The 23,114-nt window shown below is 34.7% G+C and overlaps 1 protein-coding gene across 1 annotated transcript in view; it reads left to right on the top strand.

Annotated features, from left to right (window-relative positions):
* The first annotated feature begins 9,380 nt into the window (after positions 1-9,380).
* lmx1ba (LIM homeobox transcription factor 1, beta a) overlaps positions 9,381-23,114 on the top strand; it is a 58,637-nt gene continuing 44,903 nt past the window's right edge. Inside the window, exons 1-2 of the mRNA XM_051895415.1 lie at positions 9,381-9,862; positions 10,953-11,139. Coding sequence (XP_051751375.1) covers positions 9,796-9,862; positions 10,953-11,139 — 254 coding nt within the window. The 5' untranslated portion in view covers positions 9,381-9,795. The remainder of the gene's footprint in view (positions 9,863-10,952; positions 11,140-23,114) is intronic.

Here is a 23,114-nt window from a genome sequence, read left to right as displayed (position 1 = left end):
ATTGAATTAGGTTAGTGAGTAATGAGCTTTATTCAGTTTTTGATTTGACAGGACTTTTGATATTTACACACATCTTGCACTAATGGCACATCTTACCCCTATTTGTGCAGATGAGATGGTTTCGCCACAGAGTAATACTTGTTTACTGGAACTTTGCCTCTGTTTTGGGTTCACCAATGCTCCGAGCTTCCTGTGGCCATTTGACAAGTCACTTTATTTAGATCCAACATGCGCACAAAACCACAGGGAAACTTTCAAGACTTATACTGCAGAAGGTTTCGGGCAATGTGCTGCTGTATGTGCGGCTTTTTAATGAGTTTTTAAAAGAATGAAGAGTTAAAAAAGAAACAGCAAAGCACGTTTATAGACAGTGATTGAGCATTTAAGAAACCGCACAAAGGTTATTTCATTTTCTCGCTTAATCGTGACATCTTGGTTCTGGTAAATGCCTCACTTTTACTGCAAGATGTTTGTTCAGTGTGCATGCATCTCTTTTGCATATAATTATTTACTGAAAGTACAAGCTCAATTTCTTCAGGTTTAATGAGGCTTTGTGGTTTGTTTGTTTTTGAGTTTCTACCACTTGAAAATATCATGTACTGTGTCCTGCAAAGATCTGATTAACATTCTGGTATAAACCGTAGTGCACAATTAAAATGCACCCTAAGACCAGGACTAGATTCTTGAGAGCTGGATTCAGTTCCAGATCAAGATCTGTCAGTCTGAGAAGCAACTGAATTTATGCTAAATTTATTGCAGCGTTCATTTCAGAAACTTCATTCTGAGCTATGGGATTCTGGAAGATTCTCCAACAACCAGTGGTTGAGGTAATTATCACTTGTAGTACATCAGAAATTGATCACCATCTTGTAAGTGAGACCCAAATGACCTTTGTTTTGAGAGCTACAATAAGGCGAAGTGTATGTTTTGACATAACACTCACTGCAGCTCTCAAATCTATGGAAGCTTGTTTCCGCCACTGAATAAAAATAGGTCATTCCGACTTTTTATCTCAGAATTTTGACTTTTTTTCTCACAATTGCAAGTTTACATCTCGCAATTCTGACTTTATAACTCGCAATTTCAAGTTTATATCACAATTCTGACTTTATAACTCGCAATTACGACTATATATCACGCAATTCTGAGAAAAAAAAGTCAGAATTGTGAAATAAAAAGTCACAATTACCTTTTTGTGAGATTTTGAAGCCCAAAAAAGTGCATCCATCATAAAACTAATCCATATGGTTCCAGGGGGTTAATAAAGTAAAGCGATGGGTTTTTGTAAGAAAAATATCATATTTAAAACTTAATTAAGTATAATAACTAGCTTCCAGCAGACGGCCGGTTGCGTCGATTTGCGTAACCCCTGACCCGAAGCGTGGTGTAATGATGAACGCAGAAGCGCAGAGGATAGAGCAAAACAAAACACCAGTCACGAATTAGAAGTGTAAAATGAGAAATTTTAAAGAGAAATGTGTGAGGATTTCGATAGAAGAGAAGAGGAGCTTGAGTTTGTTGCCCAGCCCTGTTTGTTTGAACTGCGAGAGGCGTCTAATCTTATGATACTCCTACATCCTGCGTCATACACCGCTTCAGGGGTTACTCGTTTGGCGCAAGTCGACTTGCAGAGTATGTGTACAGCTGTCTGCTGGAAGCTAGTTATTTTCATTTTTAAAGTTTTAAATGTGGATGAAAGAAGATCTTCATATACACCTTGGATGGCTTGAGGGTGAGTAAATCATGGGATAATTTTCACTTTTGGGTGAACTTTCCCTTTAAGGCCCGTTCACATCAAGGACGATAAATATAAAGTTTTAATAATTGTAATTCTATCAGAATAGGGAAGTCCAACTGCAACTTCTAACGATAATGAAACAGACTGAGGATTGAAATCACTTTCAGAAGGATGTTTTACATCTGATAATGAAAAAACAGTGACAGCCAATCAGAATCCATCCCGATTCCTGCTTTAACGTGCTCGAGCATTTGAAGCGGCAGGCGACAAAACTGCAGCATGCGCTTATAATAAACAGAACGACATGGTTCGCTGGTGTGGCCGCTAATGTAAATATAGTTATATTTTTCTTTGTACTTCTCGTTCTTGGTGTGAACAGTCCTTCGTGGTCCTTCAGACATCAACTATATAAATAAATTTACTGTGAGTTTAAACTCAAAGAGAATAGACTGTTTTCCTGTGACATTTGTCATAATCTCAGCATTATGTCCTTGATTCAATTAAAGGGATAGTTCACCCCAAAAATGAAAATTCTGTCATCATTTACTCACCCTCAAGTTGTTCCAAACCTGTATAATTTTCTTTGTTCTGCTGAACACAAAAGAAGATATTTTGAAGAATGTGTTAAACTGAACAGTTTTGGGGCACCATTGACTTCCATAGTAGTTTTTTTCCTACTATGGAAGTCAAAGTGGCCTGGTTACAAACTTTCTTCAAAATATCTTCCTTTATGTTCAACAGAACAAAGAAAATTATACAGATTTGGAACAACTTGAGGGTGAGTAAATGATGATTGAATTTTCATTTTTGCGTGAACTATCCCTTTAACTACTGTATTGCCTCTGAACACTTCTGATGTCTAGTTCTGCCGTCATGGAAAGAAAGTTGGGCTTCCTACCAGACGTTTACAGCGCACCCCAAAGACCTCCCAGTCGAAATCAGCCTCTGAAGCTTGTGTCATTTCTGCTTTGATAGAGTCTTTTGAAGGTTGTTTTTCCATTAGCTTCAGAGGAATCTTTGCCACAGGACAATAAAACAAGTACATAATGAAGCCAAACCATGAAAAAAAGGCAAAACCTCCCAGCAAAGAGATCTGATCAAATGTAAGATAAGACTTGTATCATCTGAACTTTCTTAGCCTTTATAACTTCCAGAAAAACGACAAAAACATTTTTAAAAGGTTACATTGGATTGAAAGACGCATTTAATCTTTTTAATTTTTTATTCAATATGCACTAAGAACTATTTGCCTAAAAAATAATGATCAAAGTTAGACCACTGTGATGCAATGTCAGTTGCATTGTACTGCTTACTGCGCAGTACACATTTCTTAATGTGAAACAGTAAACATTATTCAAGAGCAATAGATGTTTCAAACAGTAATATTCTGTTGTCATATATGTTGTCAACCGCATCATTTTGCATGTTTCATTCAGCAAGTGGCATCCAATTATCATTGAGGAAATACTGTTTTAGTATTAATTTTGTGTAAAAATCTGGTAACTTTTAGTAGTCCTGTCAAATCGCAGCTGTATGTGGAATAGCATCGAAACATGCTAATCTTCTGCATTATATAGTATGTACACTGTTCTGTATCCCACAATGCATGATCCCACATCCATTTCCAGTGTGACGAATGAGCCAGAAGTGACATATGACAACATTAGTTATTAGTTAGTTAGGTCAACATTAATTTGTGTATTTTACTCAGCAATGTTAAGTTGACTGAACAAACACTAAGTAGCTGACAATACTCATTTTAGTAGAAACAACTCTGTTAAATTAAGTTCATATAGTTACATGAGTTTTTTTAAGTAATGCGAACAAGGATGGTTTGAGTGAAACTAACAACAGTAAAAGTGAATACTAATACCCTAAGAGTTAGTTGACATGTAGTTGCAAAGTTACTTAGTTAATAGGACGTCTGAAGTGGACCATCAAAATAAAGTGTAACCTGATATTTGTTGAAGTTGATAACTGGGTGCCACCTACATGCAATGTGATGAGACGATAATGTAGCAATCTACTGTTAAATAAAGGTTCTTTACTGCCATCAGGTTCCATAAAGAACCTTTAACATCCATGGAACCTTTCATTGCACAAATGGTTCTTAATGGATTATTTCACTTCAGAATTAAGATTTCCTGATAATTTCTCTCCCCCATGTCATCCAAGATGTTTGTCTTTCTTTCTTCAGTCGAAAAGAAATTAAGGTTTTTGAGGAAAACATTCCAGGATTTTTCTCCATATAGTGGACTTCACTGGGGATCAACGGGTTGAAGGTCCAAATTGCAGTTTCAGTGCAGCTTCAAAGGGCTCTACATGATCCCAGAAGCGGTAATTTAATTGGTCATTTTCTAAAAAAATAAAAATGTATATACTTTTTAACCAAAAATGGTCATCTTGCACTGCTCTGCAATGCGCAACGCATTACATAATCACGTTGAAAAGATTACGCGTGACGTAGGTGGAAGTACCAAGCAAGTGTTTACAAAACGAATGTGCAAAGCCATCAAACGGCCTTTAAAAAAAGGTAAAATGACGATGTCGGGTGATTTTGAAGTTGGAGGAGAAAATGAGATGGAGTTTTTGGCCCCATTTGCAGTACTTCCACCTATGTCACACGTGACCTTTCCAACATGATTACGTAATGCGCGACGCATCGCAGAGTTAGTGTAAGATGAGCATTTGTTTCGCTAGATAAGACCCTTAATCCTTGTCTGGGATCATGTAGAGCCCTTTGAAGCTTCCCTGAAACTTCAATTTGAACCTTCAACCCGTTGGTAACTTTTGAAGTTTTCCTGAAAAACCTTCATTTCTTTTCGACTGAAGAAGGAAAGACATAAACATCTTGGATGACATGGAGGTGAGTAAATTATCAAGAAATTTGAATTCTGAAGTGAACTAATCCTTTAATAGCAGAAAAAAGGTTCTTTAAATTTTTTAAATGTTCTTCACACTAAGAAAAATGGTTCTTTCCCTACTTTAGGGAACCAAAAATGGTTCTTCTATGGCATTGCTATGAAAACCCCTTTAGGAATCTTTATTTTTGAGTGTAAACCGGTTATATACACTCTGCATTAAACTTGAAGTACTGTGTTATTCTGCACATAGTCGGATTTCAGTGGCCAAAAGTCATGTCTGAAGGGGATATTTGTTTTTTATGACCCTACAAGTTCAATTAAACGATCAAAATATGAGGAAAATATTTTATATTTTTTAAATATGAAGTTAAAACAAAATGCTAAACTTGTTTAAGGTGTTTATCTGACAAAATTATTTGGCAAAAAGGCAAACTACAGCTATATAGGTTTTGTTTTACTATGCAGAAAAAAAATGCAGAAAAAAACAAAAAGAATACATTGACTATACATCATAATCAGTTATTAATATTTTATTGGTTCTCTCTTGTTTTTGCATGTGTTCATAATTTCTATGTATGACAGCCTGGCCATTATGTCCTCACATTTTGACATGTTTCATTGCGTTATCATCACAAATAAAACAATTGACTCCAAGCACAAGAAAATCAAATTTTTAATATTTAAATAAAGGGTGAAGATGTCAAGTTTTCGAGTATCACTTTTGGCCATTGCTGTAGGCTGTATAGGTTTTTTTATCATTCTGTTTTGCGTCATATTGACACATGTCCAACACAAATTTGTTGTTGCTGAAGGTGGTTTAATCTGAATTAGCCGCAGATCCTGTTGCCGTACGGAACCTGTTAAATGCAGCCACAACAAACAGTTTAAGAGCTTGGTTTGTTTTCCCTGCTTGTTAAATGTATTTACATGCAGTATTTTCCATTTGGAAGAAAACGTGCGTCACATACAAGGAGATTTCATGAATTAGTTTTAATATTGTAAAAGTCATTTGATCAGGGCTTTGATGAGACATGCTTCTCTTAATGAAGCTCATTGTGGGAGGTTTTCCTCAATTAACATTCATACCAAACATCCACAACCTAATATTCAGTTTCCTCTGTCGGCAGATCAGATAGAAGCATTAATGTTGTCAAATGTTAGAAATTAAACTGATAATGACTTCAAGAGCTCACACATGTGCTATGATCTGATCTGCTTGACTCAACCTTGACAGTCAGTAAGATCTGATTCATTTAAACTTGTTTTAATCAAACTTGTCACATTTTCTTCAGTTAATGCTATGCAATGCAAATAATGCTATGATTGATTTAGAGTTTGAATGTGGTCGTTTTTTTCTCTCTGTGTGGAAAACACAGGTTTCTTATACCTTTTAAATTAAAACAATTACTCAGTATGCTTTTGTGATACCAAAATGTGCAAGTGTGTAGCTGCCAGACTGATAAATGGTGCTATTACTTGAGTTTAATAAGTGGCTATTATTAAGAGGATTTACTCATGATTACTAACTTCATTCTTATCAGTGTCACAGATATCCACTGTTGGTGCTGTCAGCGGTGGACAGGGGTCAGCATGGGCACCCTGACTGGTCTGCGGTTATGCAGCCCCATACGCAACAAACTGTGATGCACTGTGTATTCTGACACCTTTCTATCAGAACCAGCATTAACTTCTTGAGCAATTTGAGCTACAGTAGCTCGTCTGTTGGATCGGACCACACGGGCCAGCCTTCGCTCCCCACGTGCATCAGTGAGCCTCGGCCACCCATGACCCTGTCGCCGGTTCACCACTGTTCCTTCCTTGGACCACTTTTGATAGATACTGACCACTGCAGACCGGGAACACCCCACAAGAGCTGCAGTTTTGGAGATGCTCTGACCCAGTCGTCTAGCCATCACAATTTGGCCTTTGTCAAACTCGTTCAAATCCATTTTTCCTGCTTCTAACACATCAACTTTGAGGACAAAATGTTCAGTTGATGCCTAATATATCCACCCACTAACAGGTGATGAAGAGATAATCAGTGTTATTCACTTCACCTGTCATTGATCATAATGTTATGCCTGATCGGTGTATAGGCAGAGGTTGTGAGTACTGGTAAAGTCCAATAGCAGGAAGATTTTCGCTAGAGGGCGCACGAACCCAATATGAACACAGTGATATAGTGTTCAGAGCTATGAATGACATATACTTTTGAAAACTTTAGGCTATTGATAATGCGATTACATGACTATGCATTATTTTATTCATTTGTATTTTTGCAGTTTCGTGTAAATGTAATTGGTTTAAAAGCATTTATAGGCTTTTGTTTATAGTTCTGGACGCGTGTGATTGTCTGCAGAAGAAGCAAATGTCAGAACAATTACTGGGGGAAAAAATACACATATCTAAATACACGTTTTAAGGATAATATGGCAAAGGATTAGAAATGACATTATTAGAGTTTGTTGGGGGGTTTTGTGAGTGTTTAACCCCGTATTTATAGCTTGAAACCAATTAATAGAAGTGATTTCAGTATGTATTTTTTATACATAAAAGTAGGCTATGAATGCGTCGTTTTTTAAACAATTTAATTCCCACAAAAGTAAGATTACATGTTAGTCCTTCCGTAAAGAGTGCTTTATTTTTTTAAATAAAGATCAATATTTGTAGACATAAACACACAATATCGGTTGCGCGAGATTACAACTAACAACTTTTTAAAGAACGTTAATAAATTCTAGAGAAAAACGTCAATGAATAATTCGCTTTCTAAGAAAAAAAGCCTCGTCCTGATGTTAGTTCAGAATAATTTTTTTTCTCACTATATTAAGTTCTGCTTTAATATGAAAAAAGACTGAACTTTATCTGTAGGCTACTTGAGTTATAAAGACAAAATTAGTGTTAAATAGTGATTATTAATAGGTTAATTGCGTTGGCTTTAAATAATGCAGTTTGTTTTTAGCCCTTTAATGGAATTAATGTTATTTGTATATCGTGTTTGAATGAAAATGAATATTATAATATTCTACAATACATAATAGCCTAAGCTACTAAGCCTCGATAGCGAAAAAAACCTTTAAAATAAATTTATATTCCACTCATCTTTTTTAGTTTATATTTTACTAATCTTTATTTTATATAAAACACAATAAATAAATAAATAAAAATCTAACCTATACACAAATAAATCAGGTGTGTTTAGACTATATTTAGGTGTGAAGCATGAACAAAATACATCATTTTTACTGGGAAAAGATCGTGAACTGTGCAGGAGAAAGTCATATTTATTTCATCTTCAGGAGAGAACGTAAATCAGCCTGTCATAATTAGAACAGTGAAGAATACTAATGAGGAAAGTAATAAAGATACAAACTCCCCCTTTCCCTTTCTTTCTTTTTCCCCTCGCAGGTTTATTGCCCTGAGATGTCTGTCTGTGAAATGAATTTGCGCAGATCTGAAACACAAAAGATTCTCCTTATGAATTTTACATGGATATTACGCGGAGAGAGATTAAATCAGCTTTTATCTGGGTCTTTATTAATCATGCAGATAATGTCACTTCATGAAGATAAAAGCGGCGCAGTTTCCATCGCAGCTGCGCGAGAAGTGAAATGAGTCTTTGTTAAATATCTGACTCGAGATTATGACTATATAGGCTCGATTTCACATACGTTGAATGGTTTGAGAAATTGTTTATGACAAAAGCAATTAAATAATAGGCCTATTTGTTAAAAGCGGAGGATCAAATGTAACGAGTTAAAGTAGACTACCTATATTATTTAGACACAGACAATTAAAGTTACACTCTGAAAAACGCTGAATAAAACAACCCAAGTTGGGTTGAAAATGGACAAACCCAGCGATTGGGTTGTTTTAGCCCAACTATTGTTTAAAAATGGCTATATGGCTGGCTTAACATGAACCCAAAATCATACACATAATTACTAGAAGCAACAATAAATATCAAAAGGTGAACATTTATTAATAAGCAATTTTTAATAATTAAACTTATTAATAAATGTTAATTTTGGGTTCGTTTTAAGCCAGCCATATAGTAATTTTTAAACAATCGCTGGGTTTGTCGATATTTAACCCAACTTGTGTTGTTTTTAACCCAGCATTTTTTAGAGTGTACATAATTTTTAATTATAGTCCATGTTTTCATAGAAAGCTATTGATTCATATAATCCATATAATCGTAAAACAGAATAGAAATAAAAATTGAGTGTTTTGAGAATTAATTTACGCGCCGATTAGCCTTAGCGATTAGTTTGTTTTTTATCGGTTTATAGCCTATTTAAAATATCTAGACGAAAACTAGATATTAAGTTTTTATAGTTTCATTAACGTATCATTTTTTAGAAATATTTACTATAATATTGTTAGCATAGCCATAATTTATTATAAAGTATTGCTATTTTTTGTCATCGCTACATTGAAATCATCACATTTGAATCTTAAAAATTTTGTGGTCGCTCACTCTACCTGAAAATGTGTCGTTGTTGCCCAAAAGAGATATTTCTACCTGATTTGACCTCTAAAATTACTTCAATTGGCCTAACTTTTTGCGATCCTGTTCGTATGAAATAATAGGCTATTTTTGACTTGAATAATTCAGATAGCCTATTTTAATATGCAACTTAGTTGTATGTATAGTGCATGGCGTCCAATAGTAAATAATTGTATTTAAGCTATTTTTAATTGCTTGTCCTCAGAACATCTGGTGCGTGTCTGTGTTTGTAGGCGGTTCTGCTGTGATCCAGCACCAATAGCATCACATGGAGTTGAGCAGAATGACGCGAGCAGAGGGAGTTCAGCGGCTCCACGGACTCCTCAAGAGGAGCGCAGGACTCGTGAACGCTCAGTGAGGAGCTCGCGGTCACAGCTCACACACACACGCACCTCCCGCGCGCGGCCGCTGGATTACCGGAGCTGCTTCCCGGAGGATCTGACTCCACAAGGCGAAAACGCGCTTGCTTGCTGGACGTTTTCATACAAGTCCTTGGAAGAAGAACCTCAGAATCAAGCGTCATTTCTCTGCTGAACACCACATAAAATCCGACGTTTTTGTCGAACAAGCAAAGACAGTTTACTTTTAGTTTCTATCTCGTCACGGTCCGTGTGCAGCAGAAGTCTGGATCGGCTTCTTCTGAACATCGCAACAGGTCACTGTCGAGCAACATATCATCAGAGATGCTGGACGGAATCAAAATTGAAGATCAGTTCAGGACAGGAGCAGAGTCTCTGGCAGTGATGCTCGGTGAGTTTCTCTGCGAGTTTAAATCGAAGTGTCACAAAATGTCGTTAAAACGCGGTCTAAATCAAACTAAAAAATATTAGTATCACTTTACGGTCTCATTTGTTAGCATTAAGCTAATATGAACTAACATTATTTTTAACACGTTTATCTTTGTTAACTTTAGTTGGCAAATATCTAGGCTAATTGTTCGTGTTAGTTCTAATGCTAACAAATACAACTTTGGATTTTAAAAATGTAATAGCCTAAATGTTGGAATTAACATTGACTAAGATTAGCTAATAAATGCTAAAGAAGTATGTCCATTGTTAATGTTATGAAACCTTATGGTAAAGTGTTACCAAAATATTATTAAATATGACACTAAATGTGCACCTTTTCATGTTTTTACAGCGCTTGTAAATTTCTATAATAGCAGTATACTATTAAAAACGATATTCTACATAGGCCTATATATATTTTTTATATAATTAATTAGCCTGCTATAACAATGACGAGTTGTAATAAAAAAAAGAGCTTCACAAAATAATTAAATATCACATGTTCGTCATAGTAGGCTACTATATTGTTAATGGATACTAATGTAAAATGTATTTTGTTGGTGTTGCACCTAAAAACGAACTGATTTAGAGTAAATATCAAATGGAAACGTGGATTTTGTTGTTGTTTGGTTTTCTATATTTTTGTAAAAGAAAAAAACAGTTGTATTAGCCTAAATAATAGCACAGAAAATGTAACAAATATTTAGGTTATTGGACATACTTCAACGATAGTGTCCCAATATCTGCTGTATTAATTCAGAATTAACACAGTGAAAGTGTTTTGTCAGATAACATCTAAATTAACTGCTTCTATTGAAGATTTAATAGAACATAATTTAGCATAATATATTTTAATAGCCTATGTTTAAATGTTTTAAATTAAATGTCTGAATCAACCAATTAAGTTTACCCCAACAAAAGTCCTTTTTTAAGGATTTGAACTGCGCGTTTTTACTTTTATTGCGTGTGTAGATGTTTTATGGAAATACTATTTTAAGTGTAGTGTTCCTATGAATGTGGCATTTATATTTATTATCGCTCGTGTGTTGCAGGTTCAGATTGCGCCCATCAGAGTGTGTGTGAAGGATGTCACAGACCCATCTCTGACCGCTTCCTCCTGCGCGTGAACGACTGCTCGTGGCACGAGGAGTGTTTGCAGTGCTCGGTGTGTCAGCAGCTTCTCACCATGAGCTGCTACTCCAGAGACCAGAAACTCTACTGCAAACACGACTACCAACAGTAAGAGCTGATTCACTCCTCTCCCGTCGTGTGTGTCGTCTTCTGTCGCGCGTCGCGATATCAGTTTGCGTCTTAGAGAATTTTGGTGTGTGTGTGTGTATAAATGGAATATTTCGAAGCGATTATTTTTTGTTGTTTTGTGAGATAGCGTTGTTTTTTTTTCCCCCCACACGCATTTTAAGGCTAGGCTATAAAATACAGGCCTATTATTTATATTTCAAAATGATCAATTATCAAAGAACATGATTGCAAATTATTGTTGTTGTTATTACTGTTATTATTAGGAAATGTTTGCCTATATTTGTGCGCATATTGTAAAAGCAATCAAGCCTATACATTCATTATTTGTTAAACCACAATAAAAAAGAAATCGATCTAAACGTGAGAATTAAGATAATTAGTATAATAAAATGAACTCGAATAAATGATTAGCCTAATAATAATCTTATTCTTAATGCCGTTGTGTGCGCGAGTGTGTTTACGCAAATCACAGATCTTGTGAGTGAGAGTCCAGTGGCGGTCATTATGTCAACAGGTTGTTTTGACTTGTCCAAATCCTTTAAAGGCCTCTTCTTCTTCTTCTTCTTCTTCTTCTTCTTCAGTCATCGCGACATTATCGCCTTCAGCGTCTGACGTCACGGCGTCTCATTCGGCAGGACAGCGGGCAGATTTTAATAAGGCCCTATTAGCAAAGAGAACTGTGTCGCCATGAGTTTATTTGATGCTGGTTGAATCTGTCACTTTTTTTGTAATTTAAAGGTTTTCTTTTTTCACCATTGAGGCCTATTAATAGTCTATTAAGTATTGCTTTTGAATAATATGTACATTCTAAAAAATGCTGGGTAAAAAACAACCCAAGTTGGGTTGAAAATGGACAAACCCAGCGGTTGGGTTAAATGTTTGTCCAACCTGCTGAGTAGTTTTATTTAACCCAACTATTTTTTAAAAATGACTATATGTCTGGCTTAAAATGAACCCAAAATAGGTTGGAAATTAAAAATTAGACACATAATTACTAGAGGCAACAATAATAATCAAAAGGTGAACATTGTGAACAAATGTTAATTGTTTAATTATTATTCATTAAACTTATTAATAAATGTTAATTTCCAACAAATTTTGGGTTCATTTTAAGCAAGCAATGCAGTAATTTTTAAACAATTTTTAAACATTTAACCCAACCGTTGGGTTAAAACAACCCAGTCGCTGGGTTTGTTCATTTTCAACCCAACTTGGGTTGGTTTTTAGAGTGTAGCCTATGATAAATCCTATAGCTTAAAGGTTTAGTGTTTTTTATTTCTTTTTAAGAGTGTTAAATAAATATTATGGAATTTCTCTATTTTGATCATGTCAAACACCCTGAATTTATCAATTAAAAATTATGATTCAAAAAACATCCATTTCTTTTTTCTTTTTATAGATTTGATGTGCTATAGCTCACTTGTTGTATTAAGTTCAGAGACTGTCAACATTTTTCACATGACTTTATTATCACAGATGACAGACAGATAGAAGATAGATAGATAGATAGATAGATAGATAGACAGAGTTTACACAGATATATTTATAACACAGTTGTAGAATTATATTTATTTGCATCTTTCACTTATATAGGCTAAATTACACATGAATTTTAAACCACTGCAAAATAACACTTTATATTACTCCAGTCAGCAAACTATCAGTCCCCCAACTGTATGAAGTGGCTTTAATGGCGTGTTATTTGTCTCTTCTTCAAAGCAGTATTTATAAAGCAGTGATGAGGTACTTAGTGCTCTTAATTCACACCCGGCCCTGCTTTTTACGGCTCTCATTTAAGAGAGATTAACAAGCACCGCAGAACACACTCACACACTCACACACCTCCACGCTTAACTCGCTCTAATTGACAGACGCGCTTGTAATGAGTCGAACAGTAAAGCTCGCTGTGCTGTCACTTATGGACATGTCTCTAGATTAAGTAACTCATCCGGTCTGCTGTGATAGTTATTACATTACATTGATTATGTTTCTGTGTTAAGTTTTTAAGTGATAAAACAATAGATATTAGTATTTGGACACTTCATGGTTGTCAAATGTTAGTTGAACATGTTTAATGTGAAGTGCTTGATTTAAGTGAGCATTAGTAGAGGTGTTTTGTGTGTTTTATAATGTCCACAGCACAGCAGATACACATATTCCCCTTGTTTGAGGGCACAGACAGTGATGTAATGATTTTCAATTGCACAACTGCAAAAACATCCTCAGAATATCACTTGGTATGTTGAAAAAGTCGGAGGCAACATTTTCTAGTTGTATGTTACTGGGAGAGAAAGTGGATTGTCTGGTATTTGTGGTTGAATTTGTTTGTTATTCAATGATTTTCAGACAACTGTCTCATCAAGCATCTAAATGTGATCGCTGGAACACGTGCCGGTTCGTGTTGATTTCACACTCAGCTCATGACATGATAAGGCACGCTCAAACTTATGCTTTAAAAGCATATTTTGTTTCTGTAATATCCAAGACCATATAGTGATTCTGGATCTAGTCAGTGTTGCTAATTCTATAGGAGTTTCTTTTCAGTATTACAGCATGAAAATCCAGTATATTTAACATTTTGATTAGACAATATGGGGACAGTATACTTCTTTTTTTTTTTTTTTTTGCAATTTATTATAATTTGTATACATTTAATTTGTTTGGAGTTTTGGCATGTTGCTGTTATACTGCATACATATAAATATTGAAAAATTGTTGTGTTTATGTCTATATATATATATATATATATATGTGTGTGTGTGTGTGTGTGTGTTTATCCCATGGCTATCTAAAATATCTTGATTGGTAAAAATATACAATATAATATAATATAATATAATCTATATATATATACACGTGTGTGTGTGTACATACATACATATATATGTATATATATATATATATACTAGTGCTGTCAAAAGATTAATCGCAATTTACATAATATATGTGTCTGTACTGTGTATAATTATTATGTATATATAAATACACACATATACATGTATATATTTAAGAAATATTTGCATGTATATACTGTATTTATATAATTTATATCATATAAATATAAATATTTTATATATAAATATAACAGATTTTTCTTAAATATATACATGAATGTGTGTGTATTTATATATACATAATAATTATACACAGTACACACACATATTATGTAAACAAACTTTTATTTTGGATGCGATTAATCGTGATTAATCTTTTGACAGCACTAATATATATATAAAATATTTTTTGCAATTTATTATAATTTCTATACATTTGTTTTCTTTGTGGGTTTGTTGCATATTGCTGTAAAACAGTTTATTGATAGGGATTGTGATATTCTGCATGCACAATTTGGTTTTTACTAGAAATGCTCAAGAGAACAAGTTTTCCATAAAGTCTGACATGGCAGAAACCCAAACCCAAAGGGGCTGTAAACAGTGCTATAGGCGTATATGAGAGAAAAAAATATCTGCCACTTTACAACCACTGGTGGACCCTTAGGAAACGTATACATACACACAAGGTTTCTTTCAAACCTCTTTAATGGCTTTGACTTGTGTGCTCAATTCATTAAACAGTTTCGGACCTTCGATGTTTTTGGTCAGGTCTAGCTGTAGTGTTTTGTTGAGCAGGAATTCCTCGACTGCAGCGCTATGAGATCCTGATCCTCAGAACGGAGCTCTCTCCTCTTTCTATGTTTAGATTCTGATGCTCAGGGAAATATCTCAGATTACAGAAGCAACAAACACATTTATTAGCCCTTCAGAAATGTGGGAATTAGACGTGTGCTCCTCTGTAGCCTGCTCCATCATTGGCCCCTAAAAGTATTTGTTGACTTAAGTCAGAGTTTAAAAACTCAATGTCATCATTGCATTAACAAATTATCAAACACATGCTGCACAAGCACAACTAACTTCACTTTTCTTCATCAGTTTTGCTCGGTTGCTTTTAATAGGCTGGCGTGGCAGTGATTGTTTTTAGTGGGTGGATGGATGACATTTTGTTTTTAATTGCGATGGCATTCTTTAAGTGGATTATGGTGTTTAAAACATTACACAATCTGTAGACGTATTTATGCAGTTAAAATGATATCATCTGATGTGGTGCAACAGATTTTATGTTATTTTTTTGTTAAATTATTTACATTTTGTGTTTACAGGCAGATTCCTGTTCTACATACTTGACAAAGATGTATATTTTATTTTAAGCCTTTTTTTAGAGGAACAGGTCATTTGGTGAGAGTAGAGGCTAATGAAAACTACAGTAAAAACAGAACATTTTGCCTGAGCAGATCAACTCAGATGGGCTGGTTAAGGAACAATAACTAACAAATCAAGGTTTTGCAGTATCCAATAAATGTGATAATAGATGTGTGTGAGCGCAGGCAGGAGCTGAGGGTGTGTTTGTGTGTTTTCTCTTCTGGCTCATCGCGTGTGTGTGAAATCGTTCACTCTGCACACTGTGGCCTCCTTTGAGAGAGAGTGTGAAATACACACACACACACACACACACACACACACACACACACACACACACACCCTTTCTCTTTCTTTCTTTCTTTCTTTCTTACAAATATTAAAAATATTATTTATTAATGTATACATTTGTATTTATTATAACTTCTCTCTCTCTCTCTCTCTCTCTCTATATATATATATATATATATGTATATGAAGACTTCAGATGCAAAAGCCTCTAAGTGCCGTCTGAAATTTTCTTCTAAAATGAGGATTTTTATCAAGCTTGTATGTTTATGTTCAGTTATTTCACTTTAATGGCAATAAAAAAGGACCTATTAATTGCCATTAAAGTGAAATTACTGAACCTAAACATACGAGCTTGATAAAAATCCTCATTTTAGAAGAAAATTTCAGACGGCACTTAGAGGCTTTTGCATCTGAACTCTTCATATATATATATATATATATATATATATATATATATATATGCAGTATTTTACAAATATTAACAATATTATTTATTAATTTATAAATTTTATATATATATATATATATATATATATATATATATATATTATAATTATATTACATTTTATAATTATATATATATATATATATATATATAATTATAAAATGTAATTGTTATATATGTCATTATATATACAATACTTTTGTATTAATATATAAATATTGAAACTATTAAAATAATATAAATATTATTTATTAATGTATATATTTGTATTTATTATTTTAATTTTCTGTAACTTATTTATATATATATATATATATATATATATATATAATTATATATATGTGTGTATATATATATGCAGTATTTCTGTATTAATATACAAATATTAACAATATTATTAATTTATACATTTGTATTATATATATATGTGTGTGTGTGTGTGTATGCTGTATATGTATGTATGTATGTGTGTGTGTATATATATATATATATATATATATATATATATATATAATTATAAAATGTAATTATATTATAAGTGTCACATTATGTATGCAGTATTTTTTGTATTTTTGTATTTTTTGTATTAAATATTGAAAATATAAAATAATATAAATATTATTTATTTATACATTCATATTATATATATACTGTACTACACTATAAAGTCAAGTCACCTTTATAGCACTTTTTACAATTTTACAACTTTCAAAGCTGAAATGTATATATACATACATATCAGTAGTGCTGGTTGGAGACTGCGTGCATTTAGAACCAAATTTCATCAACTAAGGGACTTTTTCTGAGTTTTGATGTTCTGTTTTCCATTGTAATTGAGTTTTGGATATTATCAGTGGCTATATGATTCTGTACTTGGATTATTTGGTGTTCCGAAAGTTTTTGCAGAATCCTTTTTGGAGCAATTCTGAAACTGGTGTGGCTTTCTACACGTCTGTGTGTTTCGTCCGTCTCTCTGGTTTTCTGGGCTGGAATGTCTGTTCAAACATCACCTCTCGCTGCTGCTGTCACCCAGCTGTGAGGAGAGGTTTGCACGACTCTGTCAAGTGCTTCCACCCAGGTGCTGTGTACCTGCAGGCCTGCTCTCGCACCCTCATCTCACATTCTACCCCTGCGTGGGGAGTAGGGCGCAGTTTTCTTCTTCACTCTGCTGCGCATGGAGCATTTGAGGAGAGAAAGACTCTCAGGAACATGTGAGAGTCCACAGACATGCAGAAACACACGCCATCTCAGCAGCGGTCAATGTGGCACGTCTCACTCCAGCACATTCCCCATGATGCCACAGTGCAGAGAGACGTATAGCATTTGCAACCCATTTTTTACCACTTCTATGAGATCTCTTTAATATTGAAATTGTATATATACATTTCATACATGTGTTTCATACAGTTGATTGGTGATGAACATGAGTAGGGCAACAACTCACTGCGTGATGGAGCCTATAGAATGCAGTTATGCCCCTAAAATTCAAGATATCAAGGCAAAACTGTATTAAGTTATTGTCTTATATCATATAATATATGATAGGCCTATAGTAATATCACACTAGTAACGAATAGCGTGAGTGCAAATGTGATAGTAATTTTATACAGCAGTTCAATAAAGTTAATATTGTGTTATTTTAGACACCGTATTATGGAGCCCTGCACGACATGAAGGAAAAAAAGTAAATTGTGAGCACAATTTACTATTTCGTTCCCTTGATTTGCTGACTCATGTGCATGATTTACTATTTCGTTCCCTTGATTTGCTGACTCATGTGCATGATTTACTATTTCATTCCCTTGATTTGCTGACTTGTGCACGATTTACTATTTCGTTCCCTCGATTTGCTGACTTGTGAACGATTTACTATTTCGTTCCCTTGATTTGCTAAATCGTGCGCACAATTTACTATTTCGTTCCCTCGATTTGCTGACTCATGCACGATTTACTATTTCATTCCCTCGATTTGCTGACTCATGTGCATGATTTACTATTTCGTTCCCTTGATTTGCTGACTCATGTGCATGATTTACTATTTCGTTCCCTTGATTTGCTGACTCTTGCACAATTTACTATTTCGTTCCCTCGATTTGCTGACTCATGTGCATGATTTACTATTTCGTTCCCTCGATTTGCTGACTCGTGCACAATTTACTATTTCGTTCCCTCGATTTGCTGACTCGTGCACGATTTACTATTTCGTTCCCTCGATTTGCTGACTCTTGTGCACGATTTACTATTTCATTCCCTCGATTTGCTGACTCTTGTGCACGATTTACTATTTCATTCCCTCGATTTGCTGACTCGTGCACAATTTACTATTTCGTTCCCTCGATTTGCTAAATCGTGCGCACGATTTACTATTTCGTTCCCTAAATTTGCTAAATCTTGCACACGTTTTACTATTTTGTTCCCTCAATTTACTAAATCTTCCGCACGCTTTACTATTTCGTTCCCTCGATTTGCTAAATCGTGCGCACGTGACAATGACAATATTATCTATAAGCCAGAGCAGAAGTGGTGTGCATCTCCCAGCAACATACAGCGGTGTTTAATTTCTGAATGAATCTGCGTTTTGAACAAATCAATCTGGTGAACCAGCGATTCAATGGCCTATTGATAAAGAGAGCCATTTACTTCATTCCTGAATGAATCGAATGAATGAATGACTCAATGATTTACTCATTGAGACATTAACTGCCACCTACTGGCAGTTTTAGTTTCTTATTTAGAGTATAATTTCATAAAAAAAAATAAAATTTTTATCATTTTTCCATATTAAAAAAAACTCATTAAAGGTATAGTTCACCCCAAAACAAATATTCTGTCATACATTTTTTGTCATGTATATTTGATGCTTCTCTCATTTAACACTACAATGACTTTAAATGATCTTTTGGTGGTAATTTCTCAGCCAAATTTGATGTGCGATTAATTCATCTAATTAATCGCACATCAAATTTGCCTGAGAAATTACACCAAAAGATCGTGTAATTAATTAAATTAAAAATTTTAATTGCTTGACAGCCCTAATATAGTGCCATATTTAGGTAGAATGAAACATTTCTAATCAAATTCTCCCAAGATCAAATAATCTGAGCTGTATCCACATTCATTTCATACCTTTTTATGTCTCATTTATATATATTTTTTTACTTTTCCAAAGGAATTTTGGGAGAAAAATCTATGACAAAGTTGACACATCTGAGGACTCCAGTTTGCTGAGTTCTGACAGAGCAAACTTTGAGCAATACCTTTTTCGTTTTAGGCCCCCGAACCCCTTCTCCTGCGCACCACCCAGATTCCCTCTTGTGGTCTCTTCTTCTTATAATGGGATTAGCAGTATGACCCCTGCGTTTCCGCCCCGGCTGTAGAGTTGAGCTCCACACTTTTATCACTGACTGTGACACTGAGCTCCCCTGTCGCTTTGTGCCCACCGGAAGCCTGTTCCCTAATCCACTTATTCGTGTGGAGAATGAGGGCAAAGAAAGAGACGATGGAACAATATGGAATGGAAGAGGAGGGACTCGGGAAGAGACCCCCTGCGACTCTGTTCCTAAACCAAATAAGAGAACGTGAGATTGATATTATGAGGCTTTAGATGCACACATGTGTGTTTAAGTTGCCTTTTGTTTTTCAGCACTAGACACAGATTTGAGCGTGCAGGCTGTCACATTTATTGCACCATTTAAGGACAATAAAATGTCACTGTAATGAAGAAGTTAATCTTTTAATGCCACTTAAAGCTTTAAATATTCTCATTTTAAAGAGTTTTGGAGGTTTCTGTAAAGACTTGGTTGTGTTTAGATGTCTTTATAAGTGTGATAAATCTGAGCATGCAAACATCAAGCAAACACAGCTCTCTGGAGAACCTGGTTCTCATTGGCCAATCACTCCAATTACTTTGCATTTCTTTGCATAATGAGCTCTGAACTGTATAATTGAAAGTGGTCCCAAATAAATGATTTGCTACATAGTTTTATAGTTGCTGGTCTCTTGTATCGCTCCGTGCTCACTTTGTGAAGTATAATGAAATAATTACAACTCACATTTATTTATTTATTTAACAAATTTATATAACATTTATTTATTTAACAAATTTTGTTTATTCATTTAACATTTTTATATAACATTATTTATTTAGTTAGTTAGTAGCCATACAAGTCTGAGTCCTAATCGCCATTTATTTATTTAACAATTTTGTTTATTTACATTTTATATTACATTTATTTATTCAGTTCATTAGTAGCCATCAAGCCTGGGTCCTGATCACCATTTTATTTATTTATTTGTTTTGTGATAATGGTGCAATCCATTACATAGTGTTGTTCTAGCTTAATACATATTGTGCATTGTTATAAACACCACATTTTACCATCTAAAGATTACCTTAATTAGTTTAAATTAGTTTAGGCGCACAAAAGATTTTGTCACATGCACCTGCTAAGAAAAACACCTTTTTATGACTATGAATTATGAATAAGTGCTCATAATTTGCAGATGCTTCACCATGTTAGATTTATTAAGAATATTTTAATTCACCTGTACAGTTTAATCATACAGAACCTATACATTATTGGTCGTAAGATGCATTTTTGTGTTGCTTTGCTGTCCTCCTGTCCTGCATAGAAAATCGATCTCAGAGCAGGTGTATTCCAGCATCCACGGTCCTTTATTTACTCAGCCAACTGTTGTTGGACGTCTGTTAAACAGATGGAGTGAGGCGAAGCTCATTATCTCGAGCTCAGGTGCACAACAGCCTCCCCTTGTTTTGACCTCCAGTGGATCAGAACTAATGTGGGGGTGACAGGTGGCCTGCAGGAGACCACATTCCGTTACACTTCTGAGCTTCCTCAACCATCCCGTCTCACAACACACAAGACTTTCATCAATATCAAGCATGGTTTTCACAAGTCTGTCCCACCAAATTGCTAGGGTGTTCATGCAGTATCTGTTTCAGTAATGTGACTTTTTCCGCTCATCATCCGTATTCAAGACCATCAGGGGGAACCAAATGATACACTATTGTTCAAAAGTTTGGGGTCGGTAAAATTTTTTATGTTTTTGAAAGAAGTTTCTTCTGCTCACCAAGGCTGCATTTATTTGATCAAAAATACAGTAAAAACAGTAATATTGTGAAATATTTTTACAATTTAAAAGAACTGTTTTCTGTTTGAATATATTGTAAAATATAATTTATTTTTGCGACGAAAAGCTGAATTTTCAGCATCATTACTCCAGTCTTCAGTGTCACATGATCCTTCAGAAATCATTCTAATATGATGATTTGCTGCTCAAGAAAAAAAGTTGAAAACTGCTTTATATTTTATTGGAAACCATAATACATGTTTTTTTTTTTTTTTTTTTTTTCAGGATTCTTTAAGGAATATAAAGTTCAAAATGAAAAGTTCATTTATTTGAACTAGAAATCTTTTGTAAGATTATGTCTTTACTGATTTATATTACAGACCTAAACCTTTTAAATGGTAGTGAATCAAACCCAATGATCAACGTTTTCTCTGTTGATATGTTTTTGAATTCATCACCATTACTTTGCCCCATTGATGTTAACAAATATAGTGGATGAATGTAAGACATCATGTGACTAAAACAAATGAATGCTAATACATTTAAATATTTTAAAGGCTTAGTTCACCCAAAAATGAAATGATGACATTAATTAATCACCCTCATTTCGTCCCAAACCCTTGAGACCTTTGTTCATCTTCAGAACACAAATTAAGATATTTTTGATGAAATCCAAGGGTTTCTGAACCACACATAGGCAGCAATGTCATTGCACCTTTTGAGGTCCAGAAAGGTACTAAAGACATTGTTAAAATAGTCAACTTGACTGCAGTGGTTCAACCTTAATGTTATGAAGTGATGAGAAATAAAATAGCGACTTTATTCTACGTTCCGGACGCGCTGCACTGTCAACAGCGTAGGAGAATTTTGACTATGGGTGAATCTCCAGTTGTCACTGATGATTGTCATTCGGAACTTTCTGGATTACAATCCGCCATCAAAATGATAAGTTTAATTATTCCAGCTGCTGTGAGAAAGGTCACCTGCAGCATCCTCCACATGCCATATAGCCTACTGACTTGGACTCCTTCTTTATGTAAACAGACGTGACGTAATGACGCAAAGATGAACGGCTGCATGCTCAAATTTCTCGCGGAAACCCACGAGTACCACCTGAATTATAAAACATTATTACAAGCTTACCGTTGTGAATCGGGCTAAGGTAAGGAGATAATTCTGAACACTGGCTGGTTGTGTACTTGCTCAAAAATTGGATCATTTTTAACCAAAAACAGTTATGGACTGCAGCTTTAAATAAAGTCATTATTTTTGTTTTGTTTTTACGCACAAAAAGTATCCTTGTTGCTTCATAACATTAAGGTTGAACCACTGCAGTCACATGGACTATTTTAACAATGTCTTTACTACCTTTCTGGGCCTTAAAAAAGGTGCAATAATGTTGCTGCCTATGGGTGGTTCACAAACCTCTCGGATTTCATCAAAAATATCTTAATATGGGTTCAGAAGATGAACGAAGTGTCTTACGGGTTTGGAACGACATGAGGGTGAAAATTTTCATTTTTGGGTGAACTAACCCTTTAAAAACATTTTTACTACCACTTAATGTGCAATGTAAAATCTGTAACCTGAATGAAACCGGTTGGTAACCACTACCTTAAACTTTCAATCCATTCCCACGCCTTATTTGAGTAGTTAAATTATCTGCTTTTAATATTCTGATGTAATGAAAGGCTTATTTAAAAAGTTCATTCCCTAATCAGAGGGAAAATCTTGAGCCGTTTAAATACTTTTTATGCCCACTGTTTGAACACTTTATAACTCTCCTGCAAATGAGGAGGCAAGCAGGGGCGTCACGTTGTAAAAACCAAACGCTCAGTTTTATTAGAAACCACTCCCTGTCTATCAAAGGGATCAGGCCGTCCAGGGCCGTGTATCCGGGTGTAAATCCAGGATCCCGGGCACAGCGGACCGCC

Source organism: Ctenopharyngodon idella, chromosome 5 (assembly GCF_019924925.1).
Source record: "Ctenopharyngodon idella isolate HZGC_01 chromosome 5, HZGC01, whole genome shotgun sequence".
NCBI lineage: Eukaryota > Metazoa > Chordata > Actinopteri > Cypriniformes > Xenocyprididae > Ctenopharyngodon > Ctenopharyngodon idella.
Note: the sequence above shows the minus strand (reverse complement) of the source record. Positions and strands in the feature narration are given on the sequence as shown.